General features: G+C 41.0%; 1 protein-coding gene across 4 annotated transcripts in view; it reads right to left on the bottom strand.

Moving 5' to 3' along the window:
• The window catches only part of ADD3 (adducin 3), a 101648-nt gene that overhangs the window by 21831 nt on the left and 64269 nt on the right, over nucleotides 1–15548 (bottom strand). For all 4 annotated transcript variants that reach the window (XM_082310551.1, XM_082310552.1, XM_082310549.1 and 1 more), the window contains exon 3: nucleotides 5626–5849. In XM_082310551.1, coding sequence (XP_082166677.1) covers nucleotides 5626–5820 — 195 coding nt within the window. In that variant the 5' untranslated portion in view covers nucleotides 5821–5849. The remainder of the gene's footprint in view (nucleotides 1–5625; nucleotides 5850–15548) is intronic.

A 15548-nucleotide genomic window follows, 5' to 3' on the forward strand; every position in this document is an offset into this window, starting at 1 on the left:
GACAGCAAGCTGGTCCCATACAGAGGTCAGCCTGCGCTGGTTTTTCCAGCTCCTCTAACCTGGTACATGCTAGCCTCCCTCCGTGAGCCAAAGCAGCGTGTTTACTCCCGTGATAAGCAGCATAGAGGTACCCTATGATTAAAGCAAAACCTGAAGTGCTGAACTCCTTTGCAAAGCCCATCTTCAGTACACCCAGCTCCCAAAGTCCCAGCGCCAGCAATCCCCACGCTCACACAACTGCTGCCGCGAATGGGGGGTCTGCGTCCCTCCCTTGTGTTTTCTCGTAGAGCAAAGCCACGCTATGCATCTTGTGTAGATGGAATATAACTGCTGAAATTTAAAATGCTAGAAGACATCAAATTTCAGTTTGTCAGGGGTCTTACACATTTCTGAGCATAATTAACTGGTTTGGTTTTTTTTTCAGTAAGCACAGGAGGAGGGAGGGTAGAAGAACACATGGTGGCGATACACCAGGACAGACGACGGGCAGAGCTCTCAGAGGGTGTTCTGGATTCATCCAGGAAGGAAAGTCATCAGTCACGACTTTCCAGGATTTTTATGGCTCAGAGGGGATCCTTAAGGGACATTTTGTGGCCTGTCTTAAATGATGTGCCAAGTTGAGCTCATCTCCCCCAGTGGAGTGCTGCACAGGTCGTATGACAAAAGCATGTGATTAAATAAGCTACTGCGATGAGAGGAGGGTCACGACTCCCCAGCACGAAGTCAGGAAGATGTCGGAGAAGACCGAAGCCAGAGGAGGGAGCTGCAATGCGAGAGGCCTGCCCAGCGAGGAGGTTCCCAGGGGAGGTATAAGGTTGTGAGCCCTTCCCGGCCAAAGCGTGATGATCCTGGAGGATCTGAAAGGTTTTTGAACTTGTGGGGAAAGAGCAGTGGAAGCTGAAACATGTGAGGAACTGAAAGGACTTTGATATTTTAAGAAAATAAACTGTCCCAAATGAGAGTGGTCTTGCAAAAATACTGGATGTTCACTCGATACAAAATAAAGCAAGCTAGACAACTGCAAAAGCTGGGGAAAAAATAAATGAAACCATCCTTCATCTCTGTTCTGATGGTTTGAAAATAACATAGCCAGAAAAAAAAAATTCAAGTGTGGGTGGGTTTGCTTGTTTTTGAGGAGAAAAATCTGCCTGCATGCCGCATGCTAAGGCAGACCTCTGAATAGAGGAGTTGCTAAGCAGGACTGTTATCTCCCCCCTTCTCTGGGCAAGACCAGCCGGCGTGGGAGGCAGGGGTGTGTGTGCATGTATAAGGCAGGAAGGAAGAGAGGCATGGGAGGTAAGTGCATTTTTAACCTCAGCATAAAAAAAAAAAAAAAATAATAAATTTTGCAATCTGGATGGCGAGACCTGAACCAGTGCTCTCACGCAATGGCAGTGCTGAGCCAGGACAGCCCCAAACACCCTGCAGAGCTGCGATGGATTGGTAGGCACTGTCTTTATCCAACGCCAAATTAAAGCAGAGCATGACAGGATCCTGCCAGCAAACTGCTCAGCTTAACAAGAAACAAGCTCCAAATAACTGTGTGTTTCATATGTACAAATGGCAAGTGCACGTTCAATGGGTTTCAACAAGCCATGTGAAACTTTCACTGGTAAATTCAAAACATAAACTGGGCATTTCAATTCCAATAACTAGGCATTTTTATGTTTACATATTTCAGTTGTTCAACTCATCACTTTCGTATACAAATTTGACTACTCCAACTTGTTCTTACATCAGTAAAATAAGGAAATATATCTCAGATAACAATATATCTTATGTATAAATTAAATAAGTGAATGTATCCTCTTCCATTTCCACTCTGACGTGTAGCTTTTCTTCAAATACAGTGATATAAAGTGGATGTAAGGTATCCTTCAATGCAGTTTAAGCTGTGATCCTAATTTCCCATCAGGTTACGCACGCAGTCCTGTTAGCTAAAGCCTGTAGTTAGCTTTGCAGCCGGTTAGATAATTGTTTCATGTGGTCTCACTTCACTGGAAGCAGCGTGGCACTGCTGCCTGCTTGCAGAAACACCTGACACCTTCCCTGGCTGCTCTGGGAGGGCTGCAGGGAGTTTCTCCCTGCTGTATGTTCATGCAGCTCCTCAATGCTGAAGTGACTGTTCAGTCTTCACACACGACAATTGTGCAACCATTGCTTGTTTGAGGCTGCTGGTTGCCATGGTGAGGGCACCAGAGAAATGCCAGAAGGAAATGAAGGCCAGGAGGACTTGCATACCATAACTGAAATGAGGGTTTTAATGATAGAGCAAATAAATGTTTACTCTTCGAAAGAGGTAGTTACTCTGTGTAACAAGCAATATATGATTGCTTAGCATATAAAAAGACAAAACTGTTTTTAATTCAGAGTTAAGTTGGAAACTGTAACCCCCCCATGTTTTCAAATTTTGGATATAAGTACCTCAGACCCAAAGTAAAGCAATAAAATTAGCCCACTGAATAAGTGTAGTGCCTTTCCTTTAAAAATAGCAACACAGTATCTGAACCTTCTGAACTTGCAGACATTACTGAAATAAACTTAAATGGCTTTATCTTAAAGATTGGCCAGCAGTACCTCTGGATGCTATCAGGCTGCTGAGACCCAGCTGATCTTAGTTTCTGTCCACCTTTCTAACAGACACAGAACAACTAACAAACACGTGGGTCCTATCAGATTCTCCAGGCTGTCAGATGCTCACAGGTTGCACCCAGTATTGAGCAAACATGTCTGAAAATTCACTTATAATGTCTGGACATTCTTCATAGGCAGTGGTCATAAAACTCCTATACTTTGTTTAAGACTTATTACGAACAGACGCTAAGACATTAGCAAGCATCAGAGGTAATGGGAATAGCTTTTCAGTAGCTTTTAAATAATTTAATTTAGGAAAGGGAAATTGCACATCAGAGAGTAGTCATCAGATTGCACATCAATATGTGCATCAGACGGCACATCAGAGAGATGCAGCAGTTTGATGTCTGAAGGTGTCTGGTCAGGACTGTAGCTCTTACAATAACATGCACTGCACAAAATATACCGTGGTTCCTGAAATATATTCTCTAATTTATTTTCTTGCTAAAGGATTTAGATTTTCCTACTTGAAAGAAAGAAAAAAGCTTGTTAATAAAACAGATTAAATCAGTACCTAAGCTTCCTAGCATACGACAGCGATTAACCCTTTAGTTTTACACCATAATTCCTTGCTCAGGGAAAGTACATGTTCAAATAAGCTCACCTCAAGTCCATACATGCTTGTGTATTTTTAAGAAAGGTATTATCCTTACTACATACGCTTCATATTTACTAATACTTGCCAGAAGATGAGTCAATGACTATTTCTCTGATGTGAATGCATATATCTAAGACTGGGTTAAGATTTACCAGTGAGCAAGCTCTTTAAATGTGTCTGATAACCTCTCTTCCTCTTCTTCCAAAACACCTTCAAACTATTTCCTCATTGTCGACTGGAATAAACCAGAGAAGCAAGAAAACTCTATGCAAACTTGTAATGCAATGTAATTCTGCAGCTATAGAACAAAAACATTACGCACAATACTCATTAATTCAATCCTGAACCTGTGTTACGCAGACCAGTAACAGGAAAAATGCTTTCTGGCCCTTTTGCGACAAACATCATATTCAGGAGGAAACAAGGTAATAGTTTTCAGTCCTGACTCTCAAGAACACTATGGCACATTGCAGCTGGAACCTGGAAGAAATAATGCAGTTTCTATTCCCAAATCAGTTATGAAATTGGCTTGATGGATATTCAGTCACAGATATTGTATTAAAAATGCTTTTATTTCCTCACACGAGAAATCGTAGCAGGGTTCCTCTAAATTTTCTCTTTCAAGAAAAGAGACAATAACAGGAGATACTTAAGTGAGGGGAACTGGTAGCTCAGACACCTCCTCTTCATGCCTCGTCACACACTCAGCTCCCACATTCCCATTTCTCCCTGGCAGATGCCAAGAGCCAAGCAGGCGGCAGGCCCCTGGCTTATTTGGACAACTATTCCCTTGCACAACAAAAACTTGCAACTTATTGGCAGCTCCAAACAGTTACTTTCCAAAAAGTGCCGGGCTCAGCTTCTCTTGCAGCACGACACTAACAGCAGCCCAGCGGCTCTTTGTCCTCCAACCTTCTGCTAAGTTATCCAGACTCAGGGGTTGCCTCTCTCCATCCCCCTTCCTAAAATCTGCATGCTGACACTGCATCTAGTAAAAAAACCACAGAGGCTGCGGCAAAGGGACATGTATTGCATTTGGCAGACTTGGCAAAAGGTCCCCCAAAATGTTAAGGAAATAGTTACGCTCATCAGATTCAATGCTGCCATCAAAAGGACCAAAGAATAACACACATACAAACCCAAACAAGACCTCTGTAACTTACTTTTATCTGTTAGGCTAAAGATCTGGTCTTTGCTGCGAGTACTGGCTTTTCAAAATGTGAATATTTTAACAGAAAGGAGCAGACTCTGATCACATTCTACAATGGAGTATTTAACATAAAATTATCACGATTAAAGCATTATGCAATACCTCCTTAGAGTATTTTCTTTATAAAAGAGGTTGGCTGCAAAACCAAGCTTGCACAAGTTGACTTGAAAGTAATAAATTCCTTAGTCAACAGGTTCACATTATACTCAGAGCAACACACAGATCCAAGAGGCACTCCACAACAACACTTAGCAAACAATCCTGTTATTCATGGATGACTATAATAGGGTGATTACTAACAGCTGTTTCCAATCTCATTACATACGGGAAAGCTTCAAAAAAAATTACAGAAGAAGCACCCCAACTTACAGAGGAACTGAAGAGAGAAGGATCTATAAAGCTGCGTGACCCCTTCCCAGTCCCATTATCCTCATTACTCACATTACACCCCAACACCCCCAAAGGCTCACCCTCACACAGTCCTAACTCGCTCCCTATGTCTTCAAAATACTCAAGGCAACAGTATTACTTTCCAATGTATTCATCAGGTTAAACCCAAAGAATGCATGTATTAAAATATAAATTAAAACTAATATGAGAGTGGTTCAATAGATTTAATAGTTTTATATGTAGGCTACTCAAGTACTGAACTTACACAACCAGTATATGAGTGCTAATATGGCCAAGTATGGGTATGATCGCCCCCAAGGACATGAAAAGAACACATAGTCTAGCTTTTAAAGAAACTTAACCCAATTAAAAATGTTAATTAAAGCATTCCTGATGCAAATGATAGGTTAATATTCAAACCCAGAAAGCAGAACACCACGTAATGCCCTAATTTGTTCCTATTTGACCGGTGACTCTTCCACTCTCTTCCCTGCCCCTAAGTTTTAATTAAGTACCCTGCAGCCAGCCAGATCCTTTTGTAATACTGCAATGAAGCATAAGAATATAAAAGCATCAGGAGAAAAACCAACACAATAAAGGCTGCTTGTTCACAGACAAAAAACTATGCAAACAAAATGCTGGGTAATCTGTTTAGTGACTCCTCTTAGAAGATGGTCCAGAGTTATTCTAGCTAGCTGTGACATAGATGTCTTCTTTTTAAGTCTCAAAAAGTTAATCAGTAATCTCAGAAAACAACACTCTCTCATTCTCATCCCCCCTTAATCCCACTCACAGGGCTCTGCAGTATCTGAGTGACCCTCTTCCTTTGCTCCATCATATTGAAGTCCTGTCTCAGGTCAGGAGACATGTTTCTCTCTCGTATATACTCTGGGTCATTCTCGTTGATGCGATCGAAGTACCGCTCTTTGTGAGGCATCGTGGCCGGGGGAGGAGTAGTGATCACCACCTGACTGGCATCAGTACTCATGCTTCAACACTGCAGATGGTACGCTTTGCCTGAAACCAATAAAAAAGAGGGAAGAATGATTAACAATTAAAAGGAGGGCACTGGATACAAATTCCAGGTCGGGACACAAATAATGTTCTCTTTCATCTCTGCAGAACAACATCTAAAATGAAAGGAGAACAAGTGAATAATTATCATAATCAGAAAACTAAGGAAAAATTCTAGAAAAGTGTTTAAAAAAAGCATTAACGAGTTCTCTGATACTGCATAACCATCTCTATTCAAGTTGAAATAAAAACCCAACAGCACACAATTAAGAATTATGACATTCGAAATGCCCATAGTATGTTTTACAACAAACTTTCCTGTATCATTTTACATTGCACTCATCACCCCCCCATGGTTTTGATATAGCTCTCCTTCCTGACATGTTCAACCAAACACACCCAGAAGACAGGGCCTCTGTTTAACATTTGCTCAGAGCTCATCTCCCAACTCAAACGAAGACATTCCTCAATTACAGCATTTCCGAAGCTTCTCATAACCCCAGCTTAAAAGCGAGGCACCGGGCGGCTCGAAGACTGCCAGGGAATCTCCGCAGAGCGCCAGCTGGTGCCTGCACTTTCAGGAGGAACTCGGAGACACTGAGGGAACTGCAGAAAAGGTCATATGTTGGGTTGCACAGGATTGTGGCTGCATCCACGGCAAATAGCTGAGTTTCAGCTTTTCTCCTCTCGTGTGCAATTGTACACAAAGATTCTCACTGAAGCTCATTACTTTAGGAAAAAAAAATGAAGCTCATTACATTAGGAAAAAAACCAAAACCACTTTCATGTCTTGGTAGAAAGCTGCGCTTAAAACTTCATTTAAAAAACCTGATAAGCATTTGTAAACACAAACAGAACTGGATCAAAAGCAGAAAAGCAGACACCTGAATTTTCCTACAAAGAATCAGGCTCGGAAGCACACTCAGGAACACCGTTCCTCAAACGGGTACTGAAGAGGGACATTTTCTCAGGTTTGAAGAACAAAGAAAAGCAAGATTTGTAGGATGAGATAGTGTATTATGAAAATACATTTTAACATGCAAATACCTACATTCCATAATACATTTAATATAAAAATATTTGCATGCAAATGTATGGTATGTAAATAATTCACCTCTTCAGAGGGGAAAAAAGCCAAACATGAAGGAATGAGAGTTGTCAAGCAGTATTACACAGCATGGCCCGACATTATGGTATCAGTGGTTTGAAGCACCCTTGCTCTGTGGCACAGCTCACCCATCCTCGTTTGGGTCAGTGCAACTACTGTTTGGGATATTCTGTGAACAGTGAACTCACGTGGAGCATCTGAACTCTTCCGACTACAACATCGCATATTTTCCAGATGAAACATTTGGGGAGATCCCTGTTAAAACCAGCTTCAGCAACCCAAGCCCTCCTCCTGCCTGCGACAGGCCCTTTCGGTCCTTGTGCTGCACCCTCTGCTGCGCAGCCACGCCATGAACCAGGCTGGCAGGAGGATGCAAACTGGTTTTCAGCCAGTTTCTCACACTGACACCCAAACGGCTTTGCTGGCACGCTGCAAGGGACAGCGCAAGGATGAAATCCTGGGGCACTGCAGTCCTGCTACCAAATATGAAACCCCAGACAGAAAACAAGACAGATCCCACCTACAGAGCAGGGAAAGCATTAGCAGATAAGGTAGAAGAAAACCACGTCTATGACTTTCTCGTATATTACAGATTATGATAATATTTGGGATTGAAATGAAATACAACTAACACCCTTCTAAAAAACAATCACTACAGGTTGTAATTGTTTTTGTTCTATACGCCCTCTTTTTTCTTTTTTTGAGGGAGGACACAACTTCTGGGATGCAACATCATCCAGCTGCATGCACAGAGCTTCCAGGAGGTACTTGGCATACTGGACGAATGTACCATGTTCTGGGATGTATCCTTTGCATCCTTGGAGGCAAGCTCCATGAACTGTGATGCCTTCGTTATAGAGGCTGTGGAAGTTTACCAGTGAGTTTGGTTGCTCAGGTGCAGTCCAAGTTCATTCAGCATTTGCTGACCAACCACTGGAAAGTCTGCTACGTGTGATCAATTTAGGGGCTTGCTTCAAGGAAGTGGGGTTTTTTTGGCAAAAATCTAGTAGAACTACAAAAGAAGCTTAAGTTTTTCTAAAGAATGAACTATTGTCTTTTCCAGCTGGGAGCATTGAAGCAGAAGGATAAACCTCTTGGGATAGCATTTGGGGATACGATCACAGCTCAGCTTCCCTCTGCTCAGGTTAGAAGAGATACCTTTATAAATGTAACCATGTATTATGCCTCCCCTCTCCTCTCCTCCGAAAAATGGCAGCGTTTAAGAAGCAAAAGAAAAAAAGCTTCACGAGAATACACAAGGCCATGAGCTCGCTCTCCAAATGCCACAAAGTATGAAGAGCTTGAGACCAGACCTCAACCTACACCAATTTCCATCTGCGTCAGGGTAAATACCTCCATCTGAGTCAGAACAGATGCCTTCCAGCACCTGCTGGTAACTGAAAGCAGTCTAGAAATGCAGATGGCAAGAACCTTACTTGAATCGTTGACCAGCTGCAACTCCTGCTCTTCAGTTACTTCTTCCCAGGAGTTGCCTTATCCAATTGTTTTTCCTAAAATGCTCCTGAATCCTGCTAACCCTGAGTGGCAAACTTGCTCAACTGCTGATCCACTTGGTTGGCTGGATCATCTACACGCGTGTCTGAACTTCAAAAAACTTTTATTGTTATTATTATAGGTTTACAGGACATAATTAGTTCAAGTCCGTTACTTTAAAATTCATTCTTACAGTGACAGAAAAGCCCATTCATCTGTAAAAAGACACAAATGTGGCTGGCAATACCTAAAATCCACAAAAGAGATTTTTCTAATTGCTTTGGACTTCATTTTTTCCTCTTTCCTTTCAGAGTGGTTTGTTACCTCTAGCCATTAAGATTACAACATTAAAGTCCTTGTACTACAAAAAAACCTCCATTACTGAACATAATATGGGTATTGGGTCCAGTTGTTCTTATTAGGTCTGGTTCAATGCCCACTCTGTTGGGCCCAGGCTGACTCTCATATAACCCCTACTGTTCGGCTGGAAAATTTTCAAACAGATCAGCCATTCTTTCATTATTTATTTGCATCTTGCACTGATTTTTTTTTTTTTTTTTTTTTTTTTTTTTTTAAAAGGGACACTTGTTAAAAATGTGCTCAGCTTTTGGGGATCTAAAAATCTGTATCTCCTTCTCAGCACAGGACTGGCAATGACATAGAGGTAAGTATTTACAGAAAATCCAGATCTCAAAAGCTATGAATTGTGACAGAGGATTCTCTCCCCCTCCACATGTTTTGGTGAGATTCTTTTGCCTAAAAGAAAAATCAGCTTTGCTGCAAGGCTACTTTTGGCTTCCACCCCTTTCTATGATGTTCATGAATTACAGAAAGTGAGCGATCACCTTCCTGAGCGGTACTAGCTAATGTTTCTTATGCATGCTATAGTGCGTAAGTGGTTCCAGAGACTGAGGCACAGGTGGAAATGAGAGACCGTAGGCCCCTATAACAACAAACCACTATATCTAGACTGGTCAGAAAGGACAAACATACACAGAGAAACCAAAGCTAATATAGGATCTGATTTTGTCCTGGTGAGAGCCATCACTCTTGCTCAGCTGAGACACACATTTTAGGCTAACGTACATATGTTGTCATGCCAAAAAAAGATTCAAAGTATACAGAAGAGCAGTTTTCCCACCTATGGTTCAACTACTCCAATGGGGGGCAAAAGAAACTAAGAGCGGCAAGTCAGCATGTGTAAGTATTTTTTATACAGAACCCCCATCTCTGCTGAAAGTACTTTTAGAGACCTGTGAAACAAAGAAGCTCAAAAGCTGTTGCTACAGGGTAACTTGTTAATCTAACTCTGCTTCCCCCTGGCTAGTTATGCCCTCTTGGTTCATGCTGAACTGAACTCTGATACTGCCACAAAAGAAAACAGGTCGTGTCCTCCCGTGCTTTGATGCCTTATATAGCTCATGGCTTTGGTCTCCATATCTGTTCCATATTTTATAACTGTAACTGGGCTACAGGGAGAAAGTAGAGCATTCCATCTTTGTCAGGAGGACGCGCATCTCTCCACTTAGAAGTAAGTTTTATTTAACAAAAGCTTCCAATTTACTCCAGGAACTTGGGACTATTGATTTTAGGCTGCAACTTTAAGTCCTGAGCATCCCCATCTGACACTTTGTAAAGTCTAAGTAACATGCTGTGCTGCTTTTGTTGGAATAACTGTTTTCAATGTCAACTCACAAAAGCAGCTCAAAAATAATAATGAGGTCAGAGAAACAAGGAGTACTGAAGGGAAAAAGAAAAAGGAGCAAGAGACCAAATGCAAGGAAAATTTATCTTGCCAAAGAACACCCCAGAAAGTACTAACTTGATATATTTGTATCTTTCACAATGTACAGAATGTATATAAAAATAAATACCACCATGAGAGAAAGACAGAGCAACAGAAAAGGGATCAAATCATTAGATCACCTAGCAACGGATCATTAACCTACCTTTTATGCTGATTTTCTATGGCTGGTTTCAGACATCCTCATTTTCTCTACGCAGTGCAATCCATCTGTTTGAAAGTTTCCATCACTGCAAACCAGCAGCAGGCACACCGCATCGTTAACGGGTACGACTGATTTCAGGTCTGAGCACTCGAGCTAGACTACACTGCATCTGAGCATTTCTTTTTTAAGGAGCACGTTGTGTTATTCTGCTCTTGCTATTTCTCGCCTGCTTGTTTTTAAGGAACAGTCTGCTCCTTCTTCCCCCCATCCAGTATCTTGTCTGCCAGGAGACTTGCTGGAAGCAAACTGGGTGTCTCTTGATCTCAGTTCCAGCCTCTCTATGAAACAGGCAGGCTCCAGTCTGAATCAAAGCCTTGGCTTTAGCCCACACCGTCAGCTACATAAGTAAACTGGCAGAAAGAAATACACTTAAGGAATATGAGGGAGAGGTTAAGAGGGGCAGGAAAATATGTAGGAGAATATGGACTGAGGCGAGAGTCATCATTGCTGTCTTCTGGCATCAAGAAGTTAACTGTCCATCCTTCCTCCTATAAATTTTCGTAATGACATATAACTGAGCAAATCGCATCTGTTCTAGGGCAAAAATATTATTTGGATAAACATCTCAAACTGAATTTTTTTTTTATTATTATCCTGATTAGCACATCAAATACCATAAATATCTGACAATGCATTAACAGGGTTTTTTTGTTTGTTTGTTTGTTTTTACATTACAATGGGTTTGGGTTTCATTTATCAGTCTCACCTTACACACTAGTAAGAGGAGTAAGATGTATGTTCAGACATTAGCATTTTCTAAATGCCATTTGTGGAACTGAAAATACTTCTGCTACACTAGATAGGTAGTATTTGTTTAAAATTATATTAACTGATTTTACTAATATACAGTGATTCTGTACACTAGCGCTAAAGTCATACTGTCAAACTACACCCTTAAGTTGAGACAAGGCAGTATTTGCACCAAAACAATAAAGCAGTCGCACCTGCCGACCTTCCCGGCCATTCAATCTTTCTCCCTATATCACCTCTTCAGATTCATGCCAGCAGACATTTGTAAGGTCAGATGGTGGAATGGGTAGGACAAACTACTCTTTGGCTGAGTTTTTGTTTTGTTTTAACTTTGGGGTTTTTAAAATGGATTTACCTTCAGCTGTATCAGTTCCCCCAGCCAGTTAACTGCATATCTACACAAATGTTTGGTCTGAAACAAATATGGTGATGATATGGGGGTGTCTAATACCGTGTCTTCCAGTAGCAATGAGGGCATAAACAATTTGTCATACTACAGCCCAAACTGGTTACAAATCAAATATTCTAATCCAGCGCTGTGTATTTAATTTAAGTCCTTCTGCTTTTAAACAGAGTAAGCTAATTAAATAATCCTCATCTCCTTTCAGACACCACATTAAAGAGACTATAAGGCGGCAGTATATATTTTTCCTAAGAAAGAGGAACTTGAGTGTATGTGAACCTTGTTTTTGTGTTTCTGTGTTAAATTGAAAGCATTATTTTTTCCCAATTATATAGTGCAATATAAAAGTCAACATAAATATTCAAGCTGTATAACTCACACTTTACTCAGTGTAAACTGGAACTGAGCCAGCTACTCTTTACTGTTAAAAAGTGAGATAATGTAGTGGGTTGCTGACAGCCACCCAAAATACAAGGGCTACACCTTTACCTTTAGCTGAAGATGTGACATTTTTTCTCTGTTAAGGCAGGCTCCTTATAATGCACACAGCTTGTAGCAGGTGCAGTCTGCACTGCCACATTTGCAGGCCAGCCTGCCAACATTTTTCAGCACGAGCAGTGGGGGGAACCCCCCCCAAGCCTAGAATGATAGTTTGATGTATCCAATATGCTCTACCACATGGCCATAAATGCTATTTGCATGTGTTAAGTCTCATAAATGAACTAGTAGGCTTAACCCTGTAGACCAAAACTACTTTAATTGTTCACATTTTAGTATTCCTTCACTTCATCATGACAATTTTTAATGATGGAGAGAGAGCTCTCGATGAGCGAGTTATCCAGTTACTATCATCCAGTGACAGAAGACAAAAACAGGCTCGAAAGGACAACCTCTAGTTCAGCTCCAAGGTCCATCTTGCCCAGTATCAAACCTCCTGTGCTGAGGACAGGCTGTATGTAACTGGGCTGTTTCCATTGCTGTATTGCATGACCCTTAAGCAGTCAGCAGCATAGGGGCTTCCTTGCTTCTCTCCATAAAATAATGTTTTCTTGTTTTACAAGCAAATTGTTAAGGTTGTGCAGACAATAAGAACATTTTGAGATTATACTGCTCTTTACACAAAACATTCAAGGCAGAACAAACCCAGTCACACAAGCAAACTGGTTACAGAGAAGTAACAGAGGAGGAATTCAGAGTTTGTTGGTGAAATGATGCACACAGGTACTACTGCATCGCACCAGGAAGGGGGTGGCTGCACTGCGAGAAACACGAGAAAGCACTGAGATGTCAGAGTCGTAAAGGGCGATTCATGTCACATGTCGATCATTCACTATAAATCCTCTTTTACTGCTGGACACAGTTTGCCACACCAGTTATCTGTAACAGCACGATAGAAGCAAATATGAATAATTAATTTGTAACTTTAAAGAGACACAATAGATTGTGTCACTGAAACCTCGCTTTAAGAGAAGGTCAGTCACGCACAGATATCACTTTGGCTTGTTCTTTCCCTTTCCCTAAACTTGTTCCTTTAAAAGAAATTTTTCTTTGCAGTAGTTTTATTTATTTGTTATTTTTAACAAGTACCTGATTGACTGCAGTTTACCAGAAACAGTTGTAAATCTGAGTTATATTTTGCTCATATGTAAGTTTTATTTACATATGTAAGTGTATGCATTTATTTTGAAACAACAAGCTGTACTTTGGAGTGCCGACAGTTGTCACCTCTGCTTGGGTACATAGGGTGAGCGGTCCTATGAAATGGTCGGAGTCCGTGGATGGGGACTATTTCCAATAAAATTTTAAAAAATCACCTCCTTAAATTGAGTAAAAACACCAGAACAGCTAATAAATTAAATTATTTGGTAAACTGTAAATAGCTTCTGTACTTAGTAGACTTGAAAAGCGTGTCAGTCCTACCTCACACCCACTTTTCCTCTGTTTTTCTTTCATCTTCTTTGTTATACTGAAGTTCATGAAAAAGCACAGTAAAAATGAGCTCTATGATGAGAATGTAAGTTTCTCTTGGTTTAAGCTGTTTTTCTATAGCAGCATTAAATTAAAATTTCACACACAGGATATGAGATCATTCAAAAATATCTGAACACCGAGCTTAAATAACCTGCTTCTACCCAAAGGCAAGACTGCTGTCCGGGAAGAGTGTCCTCACTGTAGCAGAAAGCTAAGGAGACGTACAGAAGCTGCCAGGGAAAAGAAAACCTCTCCCTATGGCATATGCAAAAAGCTGCTCTCACACAAAGCACAGATGCACTGAATGACAGCAATGGAAATGAAGTTACTGCCCCCCCCCCCCCCCCTTAACATTTTTCTGCTCATTCCCACTTTGCTGCAGGGTAAAAATTCGCCTGCTGCTCAGAAAACCCCCTCCACTGCTCCAGAAGATTTGGTAAGGACCACAGCAGCATGAATTGCTGAAGATTTTCAAGTCACAAGCTTTCTGAAGCTGTATTCCCTTACAGCGTTTAGGACTTCTACAAAGAAGAACGATCTGAACGCAGAAGACCTGTGGCAGAGGAGCCAGCCAGCACAGCGATGGCAGCAGCGCCGCTGCTTTGGGCGCAGCGTTTGCTCGTGACCACCCTCAGCCAGCTCACGGGCAGCAGGAGCGCTCGACCCGACAGAATTCAATCAAGTCTCCTCTGGAAGTGGTTTCTTTTGGCAAACCCAAATGAAGATAAAAGCACTGGCTCTTTCCCAGTGCTACCTTGAAGCTTAGACGCTACATAGAATAAACTATGCATCCAAATTTAATCACTTTTAAGAGTATATTAAGAACATACCTATTAAAATAATCTCTAAACAGTAGTTCTAGATGATGAAAGCACACAAACACGTGTGTAACTCCAGCGTGCCGGCAGGCCGCGGGACCACAGGAAGGTCCAGGCACTCCGGAGCAGCTCCCAGCAGCGCACCCCGCCGCGCAGAGGGCTCTCAGACTGGCAGTGCATTTTGGCTCTTGCTGACCCTGTTTTGTTACCACTTTTTTACAGATAACAACATTTACCCACCCATGTCAAACCCATGTGGATGCTTGGAACAGAAGTCATAAATATTATTAGCAAATATTTACATATTTCAAAGAATCCATAAGCAATCTCAGCATTTACTGGGTATTAATGTCCTGTCTTTATCCATTCTTGACACTAAGCGATACCCTGCAGAGTTAGTATCAATATGGGATACAAGTAAACTATACTTGAAGAGCAAAAAACAGACTATTTGTGTTTGACCTTACTTAAGTCAGGGAATTCCTCAAAATAATGTCAGGGATTTTTAACCCCAAATGCATATTTTTGTTTTATTTTAAAACCAGAAATGAAGACATAAGACATAAATATAAGTTTTCAATAGGAATAACTGCTTGTGTTTTTTGGTTTTAAGGATTCTGATGAAACACAAATGCTCCAGCACCGAAGCAGCTTCAACTTTTGGTTCTTATGACCCAGCTCTTATTCATGCTACAAAGAGAGAGAGTAGAACACAAGGTGTGGGGGGTGTGGGGGAAAAAAAGGACAGTATTTTGAATTCATCTGGTTTCAGAGACATCTGGGATGTTGGTAATGAAAAAGTAAGGTAGTATTTTTCAAAATATTGCAGCTTTAAGACAATAAAAAGCTTTTTTTTTTTAAAAAGAAAAGACTTATCTCTGCTTATCTACATAATCGCTTGTAGCTAAATTACCTAAAAGTATTTCACGAGTCAGTAGACAACAGAGAGCTAAATTAAAAGATTATGTTCTGCTGGTACTTATCTGTAGTAAGCTGTGAAAGTACGCAAACACAAAACCCACACACATACACAAGTAATGGCTGAAAAATCTCTCTAAATCCTTTGAAAAATATGAAACCTCGGTTCCTCTACAACATAAACTAAGAACTTATCTATGAGAAAAAACATGTAACTGGAAAGGCTGATTG

This window comes from Platalea leucorodia, assembly GCF_965183815.1.
Source record: "Platalea leucorodia genome assembly, chromosome: 4".
NCBI classification, from domain to species: Eukaryota; Metazoa; Chordata; class Aves; order Pelecaniformes; family Threskiornithidae; genus Platalea; species Platalea leucorodia.